Source organism: Dromiciops gliroides, chromosome 1 (assembly GCF_019393635.1).
Source record: "Dromiciops gliroides isolate mDroGli1 chromosome 1, mDroGli1.pri, whole genome shotgun sequence".
NCBI classification, from domain to species: domain Eukaryota; kingdom Metazoa; phylum Chordata; class Mammalia; order Microbiotheria; family Microbiotheriidae; genus Dromiciops; species Dromiciops gliroides.
Genome location: NC_057861.1, coordinates 254,736,661 through 254,759,184, shown reverse-complemented (window position 1 = coordinate 254,759,184; position 22,524 = coordinate 254,736,661). Strand labels below are relative to the sequence as shown.

The 22,524-nt window shown below is 36.9% G+C and overlaps 1 protein-coding gene across 1 annotated transcript in view; it reads right to left on the bottom strand.

The window, feature by feature from the left end:
• UBE2V2 (ubiquitin conjugating enzyme E2 V2) overlaps positions 1 to 22,524 on the bottom strand; it is a 45,243-nt gene that overhangs the window by 9,446 nt on the left and 13,273 nt on the right. Inside the window, exon 2 of the mRNA XM_043970391.1 lies at positions 3,354 to 3,502. Within this exon, the coding sequence (XP_043826326.1) occupies positions 3,354 to 3,502 (149 nt within the window). The remainder of the gene's footprint in view (positions 1 to 3,353; positions 3,503 to 22,524) is intronic.

Sequence of the window (22,524 nt, the reverse complement as noted above, 5' to 3'; positions counted from 1 at the left end):
AGCCACAGTTGTTTAAACATGTAAGTCAACATCTTTTCACAATATAGGATCAAAACTGCTTCACGCTCCTTTTCACATTTATATATGCATTCAGTTTATTTTACTAAATTATCTATTTGCACTTAAAGACACAAATGCAAGATTTATCACTACATAATATTTCTTTAATAATTAATGTTGCTGGCATACCATTTTTCTAAATCATTCATGACTTAACTATCCAGTTCAAAAACTTTTTTATATAATATTCCTCCTTGTGACTTAAATTTGGGCCATTTAACTACCCACCTGCAGATAAACCATTAGAAGAAAGTATGTGGAGGGTAGGATATATGTTTTACATAAAAAGGTAGAGATATAAACAGGCACATAATTTTAAGAAAAATGTTTCAATACATTGAAAAAGTTAAAAAATATGATAAAAAGAATCAAAATAAAATTATTACCAAGCCATTGTGAAATAGAAGAGTAAAATATTATATGGGGAGGGAAGGAGGGAGAAAGGGCTATCAAGCAGAAAAGTGGATGAGTGGGGTGTCATAGAAAATTATATGGGGTCCATCACATCCTATGACACATAAGCACTCCATAACTTATGAATGTTCCTTTGGGAACACCTATCCCAGTATCCTGATTATTTTCCTTCTCCTCCCCCTACTTTCCGTGTCCTCATCAACAGAGCAGCCTCTGAACTGCTGCTGTCTTTTACCCCACACACATTCCCCCTGCAATACCACCTGTCTCCTTCTACCCCTCTTCCATTAAAGCTAACACTGCTCCAACATTCTCAACATCCTCTAACTAGAATCAGTCTTTTCCCAATGAACCTTACCACCAGGGCAGATTCTGTATCTTTGCTCCTTCTCCATGTCCCAACCGAAAGTATCTTATGTTTACCTATGGTGGTTGCTGTCCCTTCACTTCAGGGCATAGATACTATCATCCTACTAGCCCTTGCTTTCACCTGGCTTTGAAAACAATCCAATCTGCTATCCCCTCCCTCATCCTTCATTTCCCCTTCCGAGATAATCCTGTCCTATTCCCTTTCCCCCTCCTGTGTAGCCAACCACAGAACACTCAGCCATCCCCCAACCATGGGAGTCAATCTTAGTAGTTTGAAGCTAAAAGAATTCCTTTTATCATCAAGAAAATTATAAGAATCCATACTTCCAATGCTATAGCTACAGGAAAAGAAGATGTAATTCTGATAGTCCAAGTATGGAAACTTGACTATACCGAATATATCAATGTAAACATTGTTCTAAGTGATGTATGGATTCTTGAGTACTACTTGGCAATCTAGTATTTACTTAGTAATCTAGGGGAATTAAGAGTTAAACAAGCTTACGCAAATACACAAAAGCAGTGTAAAAGCAGAAGAATAGGTAAGAGATAAAAACATAAAGGATGTCTAAAGAGCAAGAACACCAAAAATTATAAAAACCCTGGAAGTAAAGGGGAAGAATGGAAGAATAATGTAAACTAAATCAGGGATGAAAGAGAAGAGAACCATCTATATACACCTATTTTACAGTACATTTTTTTAAAAAGTAATAATGAGGTAACAGACTGATTCTGGAACACAACTGATACAGTTGTAAATATTTGGAAGTCAATCTGTAATTCCACACAAACCTAAGATTGTAACAAGTGGAAGAGTGGAGGTAAAGGTACTGTGGCGTATCTTTTGTCTTCTTCAAAATATGACTTCCTCCATGTGGGTAATTCCAAAGTAGATCACAACCTGTGCACACCTTAGTAGATAGTTTGATGAGTTGTGACCAAAAAAATTCATCACCTGGGGGCCAGCCTTTGGTGATGAGCCTCTCCGCACTGAGCAAGGCTGGTCCTCAGGCGACAGTCTGTCACCAGGCCCACACTCACAGCCTTTCCAGTTTGGTAGAACCTGCTTGCACTCCATTGGCATCTTTGATTAATTTGATACATGTTTTGCCCATAATTCAAACACTGCAGTTCTCCCTGATGCCTAAAAGAACCAAGAGCAAAATAAATGGATTTTATCCTGATGGCAGCAGATTGCCTTAGGAGATTGAGAAAATGATGGGGGGGTTGGATACAAATCCTATCTCTGCTACTTATTAGCTATGCAAATAGGCCTCAGTTTCCTCAACTGTAAAATGAGGGGATATTCCTAAACAACATCTAAGGCTTCTTCCAATTCTAACTCTTCCTTCTCCTAAGTAAGTTACACAAATGTTAATTGATTTGAACCCACAGAAACAATGAAAGAGTACTAGAACCAGTGAATTTAGCAAAATGAAGCAAATATACTTTAAAATGTTACTTCTAGTAGATTTAACAGTGAAAATCTTTTATACTTAACTAGCATTAATGAGCAGTATATACGTAGTCTAGACCAAATACTCGTCTTTTCTTTGGTAAAATTTGTACTTCTTCACTGGGGACTATAATTTTTTTTTTTGTAGGGCAATTGGGGTTAAATGACTTGCCCAGGGTCACACAGCTAGTAAGTGTTAAGTGTCTGAGGCCGAATTTGAACTCAGGTACTCCTGACTCCAGGGCCGGTGCTCTATCCACTGCACCACCTAGCTGCCCCGGGACTATAATTTTAAGAATCCGTATATGATGGTTCCACTGTCACTGATTAGTGTATATATACAGAATTGTATTAGTAGCCTGATAATACAGCAACCACCATGTAAAAAAAAAATTTACTTTTGGTAGGCCTATGACTTCATAAATGTAGAAAAGCTTCCCACTGAGGAATTTCTTCTACCATTGCAAAACAATGCTTTTCTGTGAGTTAAAACCTCATAAGGCTGCTTGAGGAAGAGATGTTAAGTGACTTTTCCAGGGTCACACAGCTAAGTATATGTAAAAAGAGGAAGTTGAAATTAAGTCTTCCAGAATTCAAGGCCAGCTTCTCTAACCACTATGCCATGCCCCTCTCAATACCACAATAAGTATACCAAAGGAAGGAAAAGTCTGAATCAGTGTTGAATTTATCAAACCAAAGAGAATTTTATCATAGGTTTCAAAAAATATTGACTAACCCTCAGTGAGGGAATTCCTTGAAATGAGGAATGTGCTGCTTCAATCCAGGAAAAAACCCTACAAATTAAAATAAGAGTTGATAACCTTGAGAGAGACACAAGGATATAACCTTTACTATGCAATATGACTGAAATAATGGCAAAATATTCTGAAGAACCTTTTTATTGCAAATGAATTTATAAATCGAGATTAAACACAGGTACATAAAAAACATTTTAAAATTAAGGTTAATAATGATCATTTCTTATATTAACATTTTTCAATCAGCCATTTATTAGTTAAGATCAGTATTAACAGAAAAAACTTGGGAGACTGACCCTTGGTGGCCCAATAATCATGCCTGTCCACCTTGTAAGTGTCATATCTTCATCATCTTCAAGTCCCCAGCTAACTGTACCATCGCCTACTCCTTTTTGGCCTTCTTCAAGTTCTTCTAACAAGCGAAAATTACGTGGAACTTTAACTCCTACACAAAGGAAATGGAAATGTAAAAAGCTCACAATTATTGAATATCAACATACATTGCAATTTAACTTTTGGTGAGTGAAACAATCTTCACACTTCTTTTTAGTAATGAATGTTTAAATTCTTCCCCAAGGAAAGGAAAAATTCTTGCAACTCCTCCTAAGTGCTATAGAAAGGACCATGTTGAATATTACTGCCTTTATATACTTTTAATTTCCTAGCTTTTATATCCTAGCTACAGATTTTGGAATGCTATATCAATAGTACTTTCCCCCCCAAAGAATGTAGGTCTGAAAGATTATCACAAATAGACTGCATTTTTCCATAGGAAGAATTATCACAATCAGGGGGTGTATTCATGACCTACTATTCTATATCAAACAAATCTTAAGTATGACCAATAAAATACCAAAGACAAAATTTCTACAATTTACTAATTGTAAAATAGTAAACTGTAAAACTGTGCACCAAGTACTCAAAAATGTATATGTTGAGATGTCGCTGAATCATTTTCCAGTAGTGTCTGACTCTTCATGACCCCATTTGGGGTTTTCATGGCAAAGATACTGAAGTGGTTTGCCATTTCTTTCTCCAGCTTGTTTTACAGATGAGGAAACCGAGGCAAACAGGATTAAGTGACTTGACCAGGGTCACATAGCCACTAAGTGTCTGAAGACAGATTTCAACTCATGAAGATGAGTCTTACTGTGCCACCTAGCTGCCTGACTTTTTATTAGTTCCACATATAAAGCTGTTTCAGAAGCATATAAATATAATATAAATAAAACAATCTGTGTCCACTTTCAGGTTTCATCTTTTGTTTCTTTATTAGGGATAATAAAGTAGAGTCAGGAACTAATTAATTCACAAAATTCATGAAACAGCACCAAGCACCCACTATACCCTAGACACGGTACTAGATAGAGGAGCTACAAATACTAAAGGGAGACAATCCCTGTCCTCAAGGAACTTCCATTCTAATGGAGATGGGAAACAGGTGCCATCAGGAAGGTTTGTCACCAACTACCCAGTTCCAGATCAGAGATCCAGGGCAAAGTGAAAGAAAGACCTGTCCCCAAAAGTGGCACTGTAGGAAGCCATGGCCAGCCTAAGGTGGTGTTATCTACAAAGGAGCAAGTAACAGCTGTAGTACAGATCAGACCCCAGAAGCAGAAGTGGGGTCTCAGTACCAGTTTCTAGCCCAGTCTGAAGCCTTCAGAGGAAAAGCCAAGGTGAGAATACCAGACCAAAAGGGAACCTACAATTCTGTCCCTCTGAACCATGAGAACTTCCCAGCTAGTTCATAGTGGATGAGTCCAGCAGCAGTCTACTCTTGCACAAAACAGGAACCAGATCAAAACTTTATAAAGCTGGGAGGGGTGGGGATAGGGATGGTAGAGGTGTAGCAATCACACTTTGCCCTGGATCAGATTATTTGGGGAGTACCGAAAGCTTGCAAGTGACAAGTCTTAAGATCCTAGACTAACACAACACCCCAAAAAAGAAGTAACAAGCACCAGCCCAGATTTTCCCTCCACAACTATAAAGAGTCTGGCCTCAGTATTAAGTTGGAAGTCAGGAAGGAGTCTGGACAAATGAGCAAATGAAAAAAGAATCCCATCACAAAATGCTATAATGTTTACATGGATGCTTAAGACCCAAACTCCAAAACATCTACAAGCAAAAATCCTGAGAAAAATACAGCTTGGGCACGAATTCAACTGGAATTCCTAGAAGAAATGAAGCAAGAATTTTAAAAATAAATTTTAAATGTTTTTATAAAAGAAATGAGGAACTACAGAAGAAAGAACTGGAATGAAAATTAACAGTCTGGCACAAGAGGTGTAGGGACAACAGTAGATATTAAAGCAATTCAACAGACTTAAAATATATCTAATAGCAAAAATAACTCACCTGGAAAACAGATCAAGAAAAAGAAAATTTACAAATCATTGGACAACCTGAAAGTCTTAACCAAAAAAGCCTAGCCATCATATTTCAAGAAATCTTAAAAAGAAAGCTGCACAGATCTCTTAGAATCAAGGATAAAATGGAAACACAACCTAAAAGAAAGAACAAAATAAAAACTCTCAGGAATATTACAGCCAAGATCCAGCATTTCCAGGTAAACAAAACAAAAAAAATATGGATACTACAAGCAGCCAAAAAGAAATAATTGGGGGGGGGGGCAGCGGCAGCTAGGTGGCGCAGTGGATAAAGCACTAGCCTTGGATTCAGGAGGACCTGAGTTCAAATCCAGCCTCAGACACTTGACACTAGCTGTGTGACCCTGGGCAAGTCACTTAACCCCCATTGCCCTGCCCGCCCCCCAAGAAAGAACTCAAGTACCTAGGAACCTGAATCAAGAACATGCTTGATTTAATTGCCACCAATATAAAGAAGAGAGCTTCAAATATGATATTCTGGAAGGCAAAGGTTACAAACATAAAACCAAGAACTTACCCAGCAAAACTAAATGCAAGGCTGTTTGTTTTGTTTTGTTTTTGTTTGGGGGGGGGGGGAGAGAACCTCTATGAAATGAACTTCAAAGAATTCCTGTGAAAGATCAGAAACTTTAACGCTTAAACACAGAAGTTGGAAAACATAGAAAGGGTAAACAGAAATAAATAATTATAAGGTACCAAACAAGGATAAATTGCCTTTGTTCCAATAAAGAGATCATAGACATTCTAACATGGATAGATGATGTGTCCCCTCTGAAACGATATCTCTTTTTGAGGTGGCAAAGAATAGAAATCTGAAGGGGATTCTGAATCCCTACCATCAGCTGGGGAATGGCTGAATAATTATGGTATATATAAATGAGATAGAATTCTAATGTGCTGTAAGAAATGATGAAGGGAATGGTCAGAAAAACCTGGGAAGACTTACATGAACTGGTGCAGATTGAAATGAACAAAACCAAGAGAACAATTTCTACGACGACAACAATATGTTAAGGAAAAACAACTTGAAAAGAATTAGGGATTCTGATCAACATAATGACCAACCATGATTCCAGAGAACTAATGATGAAACATGCTACCCCTCCTCCCAATAGAGAAATGAAAGCTGTAGAGTACAGAATGAAGTTTTTTTGTTTGTTTTTTGGATATGGCCAATGTGGGAATTTGTTTTGCTCAGCTATACATGTTTATAACAAGGGTTGGAAAGGGGAGGGGGGCGCCGCTTTCTCAATGATGGGGAAGGATATTAAATGACAGGCTGAGCCACCATAAAAACTTTGAGAATTACTGAAACACACACACACACACACACACACACACACACACACACACACACGACTATCAATTATCAATTTTATTTGAGTCAAATGCTTTTGAAGCCCTATATAATCTGGCCCCACGCTATCTTTCCAGATCATTGGATATTATCCCTTCACTAGCTATCCCCATTTCCCCACTATCTAGCCAAACTGGCCTTCTTTCTGTTCCTCATACAGAACAGTCCTCCCAACTCCACTACCTTGACAATGGCTCTCCCCATACCTGTAATGCCCTCTCACTATAACTCCTCATAGAATCCTTCTCTTCCTTTAATACAAAGCTCAAGCAACAGCAGCTTCATCATGAAGGATTTCCTGATTCCAAACAGTACTATTTTTGCTCCAGAATTCATCATGAATTTAACAGTTTTGTTATAAATATCAAATCACTTTATATTTATACCACATATATTTTTAACATTTATATTTTATCTAATGGCCTTTTTTCAATCATTAGCTTTCCTGACTTCTCTGCAACCTCTGACATTTATCAATCTTCTTGATTCTCTCTTCTGAGTTTCTGTAACTCTTCTTTACCATCTGACCACTCAGTTTCCTTGGCTTGATCTTCAACTAGGCCATACCCCAACCACAGCTGTCCCCCAAGGCTGTGTCCTGGGCCTTCTTCTCTTAACCCTCTATACCAGAGGTGTCAAATTAGCAGCCTGCCAGATTCCAGGCAGGAACCAGACTAAAACACAATAGGAAAATGTATAACAAAATAAATAAAACTATAACCCAAACAAACATTATGTTAACTTATGCTTTTCTAAGTAAATACACAACAGGCAGAGATCTATTTTTATTTGAGTTGGACCCGTCTGCTTTATTACTATTTCACTTGGTGATTTCATCAGCTCCCATGGTTCCAATGACTATCTTCTATGCTGATGATTCTCTGTTCTACTTTATTCAGCCCTAACCTCTTTCCAATCTAGTATCCAAGAACCTATTGGATGTCTCTAACTGAAAAAGCCTTACACTCAACATGTCCAAAACAGAACTCATTATCTTTTTCCCCAAGCCTTTCCCTCATCCTAACTTCCCTATTACTATCACCTAGCGCTCTCACTATATTCCTCCCAGTCACCCAGGTTTACAACTTAGGTATCATCATAGACTTGTCCCTCACATTCTTTATATCCAATTTATTGTCAAATCCAATCAATTTTACCTTTTTAACATTTCTCATCTATACTATCTTCTCCTCAGACACTGCCACCACTCTAGTGCAGGCCCTCATCAGCTTATACGTGTATGATTGTCATGACCTGCTGGTTGCTTTCCCCTCCCTCAAATCTCTTTCCACTCCAGTCAGCTATCAAACAGATCTTCCTAAAGTTCAAATCTGACCATATTACCCCAATGCCTAGCATATAGTGATTAATAAATGCTTGTTACCTGTCTGTCTGCTATTCATTAAACTCTAGTAATTCCCTATACATCCAAAATCAAAATGTCTGACTTTTCCAGCCTTTCATAACCTGACCCCTTCCTACCTTTTCAGTCTTATACCTTAACCCTCACCCCCCCCACCTTCCTCTAGTATTCTGCAATCTAGTGACATTGAACTACTTGGTATTCTTGACATAGGTGTACAGTGTGCTCTTTTCCCCACTCACAGCACCAGGCCTTTATCACTGTTGGCTGGCTGCACAACTTAGCCCTAGGTGAAGCTATTGAGAGATGTTTGGACAGTGACTCTCTTTTTTTCCTCATATATCAGAGGACAGCAAACAATATTATCCTCAACTAATCTTTGAACTTTTAAAAATCTTGAAGTATTTGGATCCATCTTTTCAATACAAGAAAAAAATTCACTCAAATGATGATATGCTTCTGTGAACCTCAGTTCCAAAGTGTTCTTTTCTTCTGCAATCTTTGCAGCTAACAGTTCAAACAGATCCTCAATCAACTCCTTCACATCATTCTCATCTACTTCTAGCTGCAATTCCTGTGAATCTTGTTATTCACTTCTTCTAATGTTTCATGTTTTTCAAACCCATGAAAATCGGAATGAACTGCAGGCACACTTTTTCCCCCACAAACTTTTCACATTTCTGTTATATCTTCCCATGAATTATCAATATCCCAGATTGCATAGTAAATATTGTGGGACTTGCAGAATCTTCATCCAAAACTGCATAGGTTCTAATAATAAGGTAGTGTTGGAGGGAAGGCAGACCATTACATTAAAATTGTACAAATGGGGAGGGTGACCAGGAGCATTATCCAAAATAAGCAGAATCTTGAAAGGAATGCCATTATCATTACAAAACTTCTCACCTTTGGGAATAAACAGTATATAAACTATTGTGTTGTCTTTGCTGAATCTTTTCAATGCATTTGGATTTTCTGAGTGGTGTACAAGAACAAGTTTTAATTTGCAAGTCCCAGATGCATTCCCTCCAAGCAGAAAAGTAACTCTATTTTTTGAAGCTTTATGCTTCCTCATAATTTCTTCCTCCAATGAGATGTAGGTGTGAGATGGCATTCTTTGATAAAATAAGTCAGTTTAGTCTACATTAAAGATTTTCTCCTTTGCTGCTTCAGTACCTTGCACTAGTAGCCTATCCTGACAAGTGTGCTTTATGAAATCTGCATGATTTAATAATCATGCAAACCAACCACTAATTGCTGCAAACACCTGTGTGTTCCTTCAAGGGTACTTTTCCTTTAAATCTTCAAAGAGGTCTTGAGCCTTGGCTTACGTTGTCATCAAAGCTTAAAGGAATATTCTTCTGAGTCTGGTCTTCTATCTGCATAGTTAATAGTTTTTCCATCTTTAGAATAGCACCTCCTCTTCCACAGATAAGTCAACTTCATATAAGTACTGCCTTTTGCTGTTGTTGCTCCTTTATCTGGCAACATCTTTCACTAAGGTGTTCGCAGTCTACGCTGCAAGGCTAATTTCAAGTGCTACTGATGACAGTTTTTGTCCTCTATATTTTCTAATTATTTTTATTTTCATTTCCATTTCCAAGTCTATTGGCTTTAATTTATAAGATGGCTCACTTTACCTTTCAAGAGCATGTTTGCCACCAGCCATGATAAAAATATAAGGATCACTACTGAACACAGGGAGAAAGCGCAGTATTACTCACTATCTGTAGACAGGCAGGTACTGACTTAAGAGATGCTTCTCAACTTCCCACCACCATTGCAAATATCATACAGCATCTTATCATACAATGTCTACTTTGTGTAAGGAATTCTTGTAATTTTTTTGGAATGAACATTTCTTTCAGAATTATTTATGTAAATTAACATTTATGTAATACAAATTTATCTAAAGGGAGAACTATCTGTAAACATAGTTAAATAATTAAAAGGGGGAAAAGGCCATTATACAATATTTTACCAGGACTATATATAATAGCAAAAAAAATTGAAAAACTAGGTCTGCATTGATAGAAATTTAACAAAATGGTGCCTACTCAGGGGGTAGCTAGGTGGCGCAGTGGATAAAGCACCAGCCCTGGATTCAGGAAGACCTGAGTTCAAATCCAGCCTCAGAGACACTTGACACTAGCTGTGTGACTCTCGGCAAGTCCCTTAACCCCACTTGTCCTGCGGCGGGGAAAAAAAAGCCTACTCATTTGGTGATTTTTGTACCTAATAAATATATATGAAGTTAAAAAAATACTGAGAGATATAAAAAATCTTTAACTTGACAGAATCAGGTTTTCAAGACAAAGAGGAAAGAAAAATAAGCATGCAAGATATTATATTTCTTCTGTTATCGAAGCCCATATGAAAAATGTATATATTAGGTTAACAACTAATAAGAGAAATGTAATTATACTTGTTTATATATCTTAATATCTGTAACTGTCAATGAAAACTAAAATAATTTTACATCAAATAAAATGTATTGCCAAGAACAAAACACAATTCCCAAAAATATAGTCTGACCAAGGCAGAATAGAAATGACTATTACCTACCTCAATCTGGACACTAGATCTATTTTAACAACCTAATATCACATTACTTTTTGCAGATACTATTTCACACTGATGATTTATCAAAGATATAAGACTATTTGAAAATCCTAGATTCCTTTGCCCACAAACCATCAGTCATCTATCTAGGCACATCTCTCCCATACTGTATTCGTACAGTTGGTTTTAACGCATTAGTTACTAGTCTATCAAAGCAAACCACCCAAAATGCAGTACCACTTAGCCCACATTTCCATTTTGCTCAAACAAAAATCATGAGAAACTGTGAAATGCTTTGTTAAAATCTGAGTATACATATCTTTGGAATTCCCCTGGTCTACCTACCAATCTAGTAACTGTCAAAATAGAAAATAAGGTTAGTCTAACACCACCTAATTTTGGTGAATTACTCCTGACTCCTAAGCCCATAATTTTTCATTAAATGGCAACAAAATCATTCATTTAACAATACAATACAGGATTTTTCCAGGATTCAAAGTCAAATTTACTGGCCTATAATCTGAAGAATTCACCTTCCTTTTTCGGAAATCATATATCCTGTAGCAACTCTTCTATTTCTAATTTTTTGAAACAGGAGAACAACCATTTTTCTTGTTGCCAGCATTTAGCATCCATACCTGGCAAGATGAGTTTCAAAAACCCAAGTATTCTCATCATGCATTCCCTTCCCTGTGGAAACCTATTAGTTGGCTCTGACAATTCAAAGAGTCTTTCTACTTTTCTTCTACTGTTTTTGTACCATTGTTCCATCATCCTGACATGTGTTAGAATTCCTTTCTGCCTTTTCTGGTTTTTCTTCATTTTCTGTTGGAAGCACTTTATTCCACTCTTTCAGAATGCTTCATTCTTTCTAATAACTCAAGCAGTACAGAAATATTTTTCCCTTTGAGTCCTTTCATTTTCCCTTAAGTATGAAATAAAACAGTATGGTATACATAAGTAACAGCTTTTACTTAACACTGGCAGAAACAAAACATAAGGTCAATGGAAAATTATTCCTACAGCACCTTATTTTGCTGGAGCAGGGATCTTTGTTAAATATTTCTCAATTGCATTTTAATTGTCCAATGGCACTTAGGAGTATTGTGGGCAGCATGTTTGACATCTCTGTTATAGGAGACTGACAAAGGAATCAGGAAGACCTGGATTCAAGTGCTACATGACACACACTCAACTGGTTGCACAAGTTACATAATGTACCAGTGTCCCAGGCAATTCTCTAGGGCTATATTATAAAGCAGTAATTATCAAATTTATTTGGTACCAATACTAGAAAAGTAGATCAAGGGAACAGACTAGGTCAGGAAGGATCAGAAACAGCTGAACTCAATAACCTAGTGTTCAATAACCTGAAAAAAATCTTTGTACCTAACATCTCTGATAAAAATCTGATATCCAAGATAAAAAGGCAACTAATAGGAATATAAGACCAAAAGCCATTCCTTAATAGAGGTAAGTGATCAAAGGAGATGAAGAAAGTTCCAAAAAGAACTACAAATTCATAACCATGAGGAGAATCCTCTAAGTCGATAATAATAAAAATCTCAAATTAAAACATGAGGTGAAATGCTGGTTTCACTTGAGACCTAGCAAATTGGCAAAGATGAAAAAAGAGAATAGCCAATATCAGAGGGGTTTATAGAATGATAGGCACACTAATGCAGGAGGTGCTGTAAACTGATCTAATCATTTAAGGATACCAAAGTGGTATTAATGTAAAAACATACAGCAATAAAATTATCCATACCCTTTTAACCCAAAGATTCTATTACTAGCTATATACCTGAAGAAGACCAATGACAAAAAGAAAGGACCTGTAAATGCCAAAATTTATAAGCAGCACTTTATACGGTAACAAAGAACAGCAAAGTAGATGTCCATCAACTGGAGAACAGCTAAACAAGTTATGGTTCATGAGCATAATAAATATTACTGTGTTATAAGAAATAAAGACTACGATGATTAAAAAGCACTGGGGAAAAATTTTTACAAAGGTAAGATAAAACAGGAAAACACTATATACAATGACTGTTGAGAAACAAAAATTTAGTCCTCTGTTCTCAGTACCAGCCTGCCAGAGACAATTCATTACTTATTCTTACCCTAAACATCTCTATTTAGAAAATCCAAATGAGGGGCAGCTAGGTGGCGCAGTGGATAGAGCTCCAGCCCTGAAGTCAGGAGGACCCGAGTTCAAATCTGACCTCAAACACTTAACACTGACTAGCTGTGTGACCCTGGGCAAGTCACTTAACCCCAATTGCCTCACAAGAAAAGAAAAGAAAATCCAAATGAACAAAAATCCATACTACTTTTGAAAATTGCTGACATATGCCATTTCGGCTCACAATCTGTAGTATTCCCCAAACCAAGAATCTACAATAAAAGAAAGCATAGTAGCAAAGTAGGCACTTAACTTTGGACTTACCGTGAAGAATTATTTTCCTAAAACCATTGAATCCCTTTTTAATCTATTCCCTTCAAGCATTCATCTTTCTACCTGGTCAGCAATGTACCCAAGTAATGCTTCTATTAACTGAATTAATCAAACTTCTTCCTTCCTTAGTGTGATTATTACATGGTTTTAAGTTATGTTAAAGCTAAGGAATGGAGATTCATAATTTTAGAAAAAATAGTATTTGAAACCTTGAAGTTCTTGAGGTAGGAGGCAGGATATGTGGTTTTTTACATGAGTTCTTTGACCTAAAATTCAAACAATCACTCTTGTACATTCCACAACACAGATTTACAAAAGAGGAAAAGATGATAAATGTTATGATAGAAGCAGCATGAAACAAGGAATATCAGTCTAGCCTTGAAGCAATCTTGCCTCAAGATTGTGTGATCCTTGGCAAGTCACTTACTCTCATTCACAATCTGTTCTTCTGTAAGGATATGTAATAGCACCTACCTCAGAATGTTATGAAGATCAAATGAGATATATGTAACACATTTTGCAAATCCAAGTACAACATAAATATGAACTGTTATATAATTATTATTTCTCTAAGCACTGTTTTGAAAGGCTATGTGACTTTCTGCTTATCTAGGTCTTAGTTTCTTCATCTATAAAATAAGGATAGTGTTAGTTTCCTTCCTGCTATAAAATTCTAATATGATTCCAAGAAAACCAGTTGTAACGATTGGAATGACGCCACCTGCTGGAGACTTACTGTAGAAGAGTTCTGCCCATGAAGCGAAGGTCTTTGAGGGCAAGACCAGGAGTCTTTTCTTTGGCGTCAGGAAGTGACGCGGGCTAGTGGGAGGAGGAAGGAAGAGACTGGTGCTCAGTCTCGCGCTCTTTCCTTTGGACTCTGGTGGAGAGCGGAGCTAGAAATGTGCTCTCCCTTTAATAGATAGGAATCTATGCCTTTCTCTCTCTTTACCAAATTCTTATTCTCCTTAATAAATGCCTAAAAGCCTAACTCTTGCTAAAGCTTATAATTTATTGGCGACCACTCATTAAATAGTTTAGACAGTTTAGCTAGAATTTTAGCCCTTAACACAGTTGACAACCAAAATCTATTCAAGAAACTCAATTCCACGATATGTCATAGGATCAAAATGACATTTTCGCTAACTAGCATCCTACAGAATATACATCTATATATCTGACGTTCAAAATGACTCAGGTCCTATAAGATCTGTAAATTACTTCTGAAATCTAACATTAAATGTGACTTATTAACTATTGTATCCAAACTCCTTTAAAACTGGTAATCCAAGAGGCAGCTAGGTGGCACAGTGGATAAAGCACCAGCCCTGGATTCAGAAGGACCTGAGTTCAAATCTGTACTCAGACACTTGACACTAGCTGTGTGATTTGGGGCAAGTCACTTAACCCTCATTGCCCAGCAAAAACAAATAACAAAACAAAACTAGTAATCCATGTATAATAATTACCAATTAATCAGAATACTCAACTAAAAACACTTCTCTTTTTTTCCATTTTTAGTATTTTATTTTTCCCCAAACAACAAGTATTGAGTTCCAAATTATATCCTTGCCTTCCTCCCTCCCCATTCCCTTCCCTGAAAGAGTAAACAATCAGATACGGGACATACATGTGCTATCATGTAAAACATTTCCATATTAGTCATTTTGTACAAGACTCAAATAACAGAAAAAGAATGAAAGGGTTTTTTTAAATAGCATGCTTCAGGGGGCAGCTAGATGCCGAAGTGGTTAAAGCACCGGCCCTGGACTCAGGAGTACCTGAGTTCAAATCCGGCTTCAGACACTTGACATTTACTAGCTGTGTGACCGTGGGCAAGTCACTTAACCCCCATTGCCTAAAAAAAAAAAAAAAAAAAAAAAAAATTAGCATGCTTCAGTCTGTTTTCAAACGACATCAGTTCTTTCTCTAGAGGCAGACAGTATGCTTCATTATTAGTCCTTTGGGACTGTCTTGGATAATTGTATAGCTGAGAATAGCTAAGTCATTCAGTTCTTCATCATACAATACTAATAGGTCAACTAGGTGGCACAGTGGATAAAGCACCAGCCCTGAATTCAGAAGGACCTGATTTCAAATCTGGCCTCAGACACTTGACATGTACTAGCAGCCGTGTGACCCTGGGCAAATCACTTAACCCTCACTGCCCAGCAAAAACAAAAACAAAAAACCATCACAATCCTGTTACTGTGTACAATGTTCTCTTGGTTCTGCTCATTTCACATTGCATCAGTTCATGTAAGTCCAGGTTTTTCTGAAACCATCCTGCCTGTCATTTCTTTTAATACAATAATATTCCATCACAATCATATATCACAGCTCATTTAGCTGTTCCCCAATTGATGGGTATATCTTCAATTTCCAATTCTTAGTCACCACAAAAAAGAGCTGCTATAAATATTTTTGTACAAATAGGTCCTTTTCCCCCTTTTTTGATATCTTTGGGATATAGGCCTAGTAGTGGTATTGCTGGATCAAAGGGTATGAACAGTCTTATAGCCCTTTACCACAGTTCCAAATTGCTTTCCAGGATGACTGGATCACAGCTCCACCAACAGTGCATTAAAGAACACTTCATTTCTTAACCATTTGATGAATATAGGTTTAACCTTAAAAACATCATAACAGGGTATGAACTATTTGCAGTTCAATTTCTTTCAAACTGGTTGGTGGCAGAGGCACAATACCTAATTGCTAAGGAGCTGAATATGACAAAGAGTGCTGGACCTGAAGTCAGGAAGACCTGCATTGGAATCCCACTTCAGACACTTACTGGATGACTCTGGCCAAGTCAATTAACCTCCTTTCTGTGGCTGCTTTCCTCATCAGAAGGTAGCTGGACTTGATCTCTAAGGTTCCTTCCAGTTTTAAATTTGTGATCCTATAACCTATAATCTCTGATCTTCAAGCAACTGCTAGATATAATAATACTAATTATAACAAATTGCAACTTTAAAATGAAAAAGACAGAGGGAAACTACTTAAGTATAATAACCAAGCCAGATGCCACAGAAAGTAGGTACAACATAGAAGGATGCTGTAAATATTCTCAGAAAACAAAATCTAAGGGACCAGTCATAAAACTGTAGTTATTAGATATCTACAAAATGCACAAATTGAGAGCCTAAGGGAAACAGGCAAATTTGATCTGTCAAGTATCAAAGTGACTAGGTAGGATGAAGCAAACTACTAGAATACAACTCTGGACGGATGTGCCTTATCTCCCCCCCCCCAAAAAAAGAGAATATATAATTTGTTTCTTTTTTAAAGGGGGGGGCATGAGTCAGAGTAGTACTATATATTAAGAAAATATTCTTTTTTGCTTGTTTGTTTTGGGGTTTTTTTTGCAGTGCAATGAAGGTTAAGTGACTTGTCCAGAGTCACAAAGCTAGTTAAGTGTCAAGTGTCTGAGGCTGGATTTGAACTCAGGTCCTCCTGAATCCAAGGCTAGTGCTTTATCCAGTGCACCACCTTGCTGTCCCCCAAGAAATTATTCTAAGGTAAGCAAATTCAAGAATCAAAGTAGTAAAGCACAGTGAAATATTATTTGGATGAAGAAAACAAAGGCAGACACACAGAAGCAATATTGTCATGGGAGTAATGACACTACCTGCACAGGAAAAGGAAACATGAGTTGAGCAAACAGTTCACAAGCCTGGCAAAGAGATATGGTTACTAGTGATGAAAATCTTCAATTATATCTAGACATCTCCTAGGGCTCTGTCAAGAGTGGTAATAATTTCTTGACTTGCTTTAAGGATGATTTCATCCTTTAAAAAAAAGCAATCTGTACATGTTAAAGATACATTTTCATGTGCAGTTCTCTTTTTCTGTTCTGCTATATGTGAAGAAATGCTCATTATGATTGGTCTTTGTTAAGTTAAAAATAGAAACAATTTTTTTAAAACTAAAAAGTAAATATTTAGAACAATTTCATTCTTCAAAAGATAGAATAGTGCTAAAAGGTCTAAAGCTGAGAATGAGTTTAATTTAAAAGGAAAGCCAAGAACAGCATAGGTATGGGAGGGGGGTTGGGGGGGAGGGGAGGAGAGAAAATGGAGTTATTACTCATACAAGGAAGGCCCTGATGAGACTTTACCCTGAGGGCTGCTAGGTGGTGCATTGGAAGCCAAGGAATACATGAGAACAAAAATATTAAAACAAAGCCAAAAGACTGAAAAGGAAAGAAGAAAATATAACAATATAACATAAAGACAATTAATATATAAATCAAGGAGAGCATTTGACAGTCACTGGACTATCTGAATATCATGACCAAAGAAAACTGACTATATCTCTCAAAACTAAAAGGCAAAGCAGAAATAGAAGAAATCCACCATTATACCCAAAATCCTGAGCTTCCAGGCCAAAGAAAAAATTCTGCACACTCCAAGCTCAAGTGAGGAACAAGGAAGCAAGGAAGCAGTCAGGACCACACAAAATTTAGCAGCTAACCATTATAAAAGAACAGAGAACTCAAAACATGATATTCAAAAAAAACAAACAACATAGATTTATAACCAAGAAAATTTTGCCCCTCCCCCTGCCAAAAAAACTGCATATAAAGTTACAAGGGAACAAATGGACCTTGAGTGAAATAGAGGACTTCCAGGCATTCCTCATGAAGAGATAAGAGCTATATAGAAACTGTGAAGTACAAAAACAGGAATGAAGAGAGACAAAAATTTAAAGGGCCTCGAAGTGGTTCTGCTATGTCTAGATGATCTTATGAATGAAAAGATAGAAGACAAAAGAGGAAGGGGGGAAGGGAGAGGAAAGATGGGGAAAATTATCTCACATAATCAGTGTTAAAGTAGAAGACTATACAAACAAGGGGACCCCCAGCAGGCACTTGAACCTCACTCTCCTTTGAACTGGCTGAAAAAAAAAATTTTTTTTTTGATAAAGGGAAGAATACAGACTTGGGCACATAAATACAATTCATTCAAGAGGGGAGCAAAGAAAAAGGATATAAAAGGAAATGAGAAAGGGAAGATTAAGCACAGGATTAATTCTAAATAAAACAAACTAAAGAGGGTGGATCTCAAAGAGAGGTTTAAAAGAAATAAAAAAAAGGATAAGAATTTATAATCTGGGTCTAAGTGAGGGAAAGATTAGAGGGGCAAGGAAACAAAAGCAGATTTCACTAAATGATATTAAATTACCACCCTATTCTTTACAAAGGGGGGAGCAGGAAACAAAGAGAAGGAAAAGTGTAAGAAAAGGATGGGGTGAAATACACAATTAACAATCATGACTGTAAATGCACAAATAAAACCAAAGTAGCTAAAATTAGAAGAGAAGCAGGTAAATGGGAAAATATTTGTAGCATCTCTCAGATAAAGATATCATTTCTAGGAAATATATGTAAAACTCATTCAAATTTAAAAGAATAAGAGTAATTCTTTAATAAACTGGTAATGGTAAGAGGATACCAAACTGGTAGTTTTCAGAGGGAAAAATTCAGGTTAACCATAAGCCATATGAAAAAATGCTCTAAATTACTAACAATTAGAAAAAACAAAACAATTCTTAGGTTAAACCTTAAAACCATAAGATTGGCAAAGATAAAAAAGAAAAATGGCAAATACTGCAGCAGGTGTGGGAAAACAGGTAAACTAATGTAACAAGTGGAGAATTTAACCAGCCCAGACCTTCTGGAAAGCAATTTGGAACTATGCCCCAAGAATTATTTAAATCGAGCATAGGGCCCCCCCCCCTCCCCGCAATGAGGGACTTGCCCAGAGTCACACAGCTAGTAAGTGTCAAGTGTCTGAGGTTGCATTTGAACTCAGGTCCTCCTGAATACAGGGTCCGTACTTTATTCACTGCACCACCTAGTTGCCCCCTCATGCATACTCTTTAATCCAGCAATACCAATAAAAAGTCAAAGAAAGAAGAATAGAAACCATATGCATAAAAATGTCTGTAGGAGTTCTTTGCAAAGAACTGCAAACTAAGGGAGTGTCCATCAATTGGGGAATGGCTGAACATGATGTACGTGAGGAATAGTGATATGCTTTAAGAAATTATAATGAGAATGATTTCAGAGAAATCTGAAAAGACGTTCAAACTGATATAGAATGAAGTGAGTGGAACTAGGAGAACAATTTATATAGTAAATGACAAAACTGTGAAGACAAATTCTGAAAGACTTAGAAACTCTAATCAATACAGGATACTCACCTCCTAATAGAGTGGTAATGGGCTTAGACAGTAAATTGAAACGTTTTTTTGGACATGGCTAATGTGAGAATGTTTTATTTGACTATATACACTTGAAACAAGGGTTTCATTTTTCTTCCTCAGCGGAGGTGAAGGGAGAAGAGGCCAATTCTTGTTCACTGTAAAAAATTTTTAATTTTAAAGACATGGGGGCAGCTAGGTGGCACAGGGGATAAGGCACCAGCCCTGGATTCAGGAGGACCTGAGTTCAAATCCAGCTTCAGACACTTGACACTTATTAGCTGTGTGACCCTGGGCAAGTTACTTAACCCTCATTGCCCTGCCCCCCCACACACACACACACCCCAGCCAAAAAAAAGACAGAGGTGGAAGATTCTGTTCCCTGTAAAGGGTAACAACAAGTAGATAGTGTGTGAAAGAACTCTGGCAAAGCAGGTTAAAGTCATATTGTGAATTTAGATGTCAAAGGAATTTATATTTTATCCTGGAGGAAATAGTCACTGAAGCTTTTTGGGTGGAGAAATGTGTTAAGGATTATCGGTAGTTTAGTGGAAGAGAGATTACAAAAGGAATTGAAAGAGGGACCAATTAAGCAATCATTGCAGTAGTCAGTCCAAGAAAGAACAGATGAGGGCTTAATTTGATGAGGGGTAATAGCAGTGTGAATGGAGAGAAAGGAATGGATGGGACAACAGTTTTGGGAAAAGAATGGAGAAGACTTAGCAACGGGAAATAATAGCAAAAGGAGGCAAAAGAAGTCTGGATAACTCGTTCCACATCTAAGTGATAAGAAGGATAATGATGGCTTAGACAAAAACATTACAAAATTAGTTTAGGGGAAAGAATGATGAATTTTATTTTGAACATGTCAGTGTTTGGCCTTGAAAAGATAACAGGCTAATGTTCCTTTCCTCTTCCACAGGGAAGACAAAGATCCCTGCTCTCCTCTTGCAGCCAATCCACTCGTAGATACAGCGTTTTCACCAAGGCAGAAATGTCTAGCACAAGCTAAAGCCCAAAGGAATATGGCAAAGATGATTTGGTTTCAGGATATATATATATAAAACACATGTACATATATACGCACACAAAGACAGACAAACAGACATACACAGGGCACATGCTTATCAAATTTACAGACAAGACAAACTTGGAACAGTGGGTGACAACAATCAGGATTCAAAAAATCTTAACAGGCCAGAAGAGGGACAACAAACGTTTTCCTATAAAAAGCGAGATGGCAGGGGCAGCTAGATGGCGCAGTGGTTAAAGCACCGGCCCTGGATTCAGGAGTACCTGAGTTCAAATCCAGCCTCAGACATTTGACACTTACTAGCAGTGTGACTCTGGGCAAGTCACTTAACCCCCATTGCCTGCAAAAACAACAACAACAAAAAAACAAAAACAACAAAATCGAGATGGCAAATATTTTAGGCTTTGTGCGCCAAGAGGCAAAATTAAGAATATTATCTATTTTTATAACAGGAAAGAAAACAAATTTCCACATTTTTAGAGACAAAATTCAAAATATGAGAATAAGTACAATTTTTTGTAATAAAGCTCTGAGAAAAATAGAATTTATGGAAGTAATATTTTGCTCAATTGAAGTTTAAAGTTAGTGTTTTTTATCATCAAAATCAATTGTAAATGTTCATCTGTTACTGATGATCTCTAATGTGATTTTACATATCATCTTTGAAAATGACAAGTACAGCCAAATATCAATATCAATGCATAAGCACATTATTTTAATGGAGCATTTCATTGCTTAGAAGGCATTTATAGAATTCTATGATTCTTCTCTTGATATTTGTTTCTTTCCATGTCATTACATTGCAGATTAATCACTTCCAATGGGAGGTGAGGTGGAAGCTCCTAAATTGCATGGATAAATGGATTTTGAAATATGGACATTATTCTTGGCATTTGCATACAGGTCCAAAAAACAATACTATAGTTTTAAGATTAGAAAATTTATCTGCTATAAATCTGACAGCATGGGAGGTGTATAAAACAGTTCAAAATTTTATTGACAAATTGATTGCAATCTAAGTTTCACATATAAGCATGTTTTGCCTTGTGATATTTAGGCTGAATTCATTAAGAAACACTATCAGTTTTCAGTAAAGCTAATTTCTATTCAGAAAAATTCGATCTTAGCCCTAAGCTAAAAAAAAAAAAAAATCACAATAAAACTTTTTTCCTCTTCTTTCTTTAAAAAAGAAAGAAAAAAGAAATATCCTGGAACAGTGATATACAGGGCATTTAAAACGCTATTGAGTTATAACTGCATAACTGCAACTTGTAGTGCAACGAGCAGCAGCAGTACAAAGTGATGAAAGCACCAAATAAAATCTGTCACAATTGGACTAGTAACATTTTTAATTTAAAATTTAAAACAATTCTTAGTTCGTGCCCCCGAAATGTCTTGATTTTAAAAAAACAAACTGGAGAATTATAAGATGGGGAAGATATGGTTGGACGATACAAAAAGATCTAAGAGCAGGGGCAGCTAGGTGGTGCAGTGGATAGAGCTCTGGCCCTGGATTCAGGAGGACCTGAGTTCAAATCCGGCCTCAGACTTTGACATTTACTGGCTGGGTGACCCTGGGCAAGTCACTTAACCCCAATTGCCTCACCCCCCCCGGAAAAAAAAGATCTAGGAGCTTAGCAGACTACAACAATATAAGTAAATCAATAGTATGATATCGCAACCAAAAAATAAAAAAGAACTAATGCAATGCTGGACTGAATTAAAAGAATCAGAGTACAGGGAGAGGCTACAGTACTTTCTGATCTCTGCTCAGTCAGACAACATAGAAGTATTGTATACAACTCTGGATGCTGTATTTTATGGAGGGCATTTATAAATTGCAGAGAATCTAAAGTAGGGCAGTCAGACCTCAAATTCATTCTGGGATTACCTATCCCAAGGAAGAGCCAACTTTGGGAAATAAGCCTTTAAAATATGTAAAGAGTCATCATGAAAAAGGATTCAATATGTTCTGCTTAGGATAAGAGGAGATAATGAGAAACAATGTATAGAAGTGAAGAGGCAAATTAAGGTTTAATATAAAGAAAATTTTCCTAATGTAGCTATCCAAAGGTGAAATAAGATGCCTCAAAACTAAGA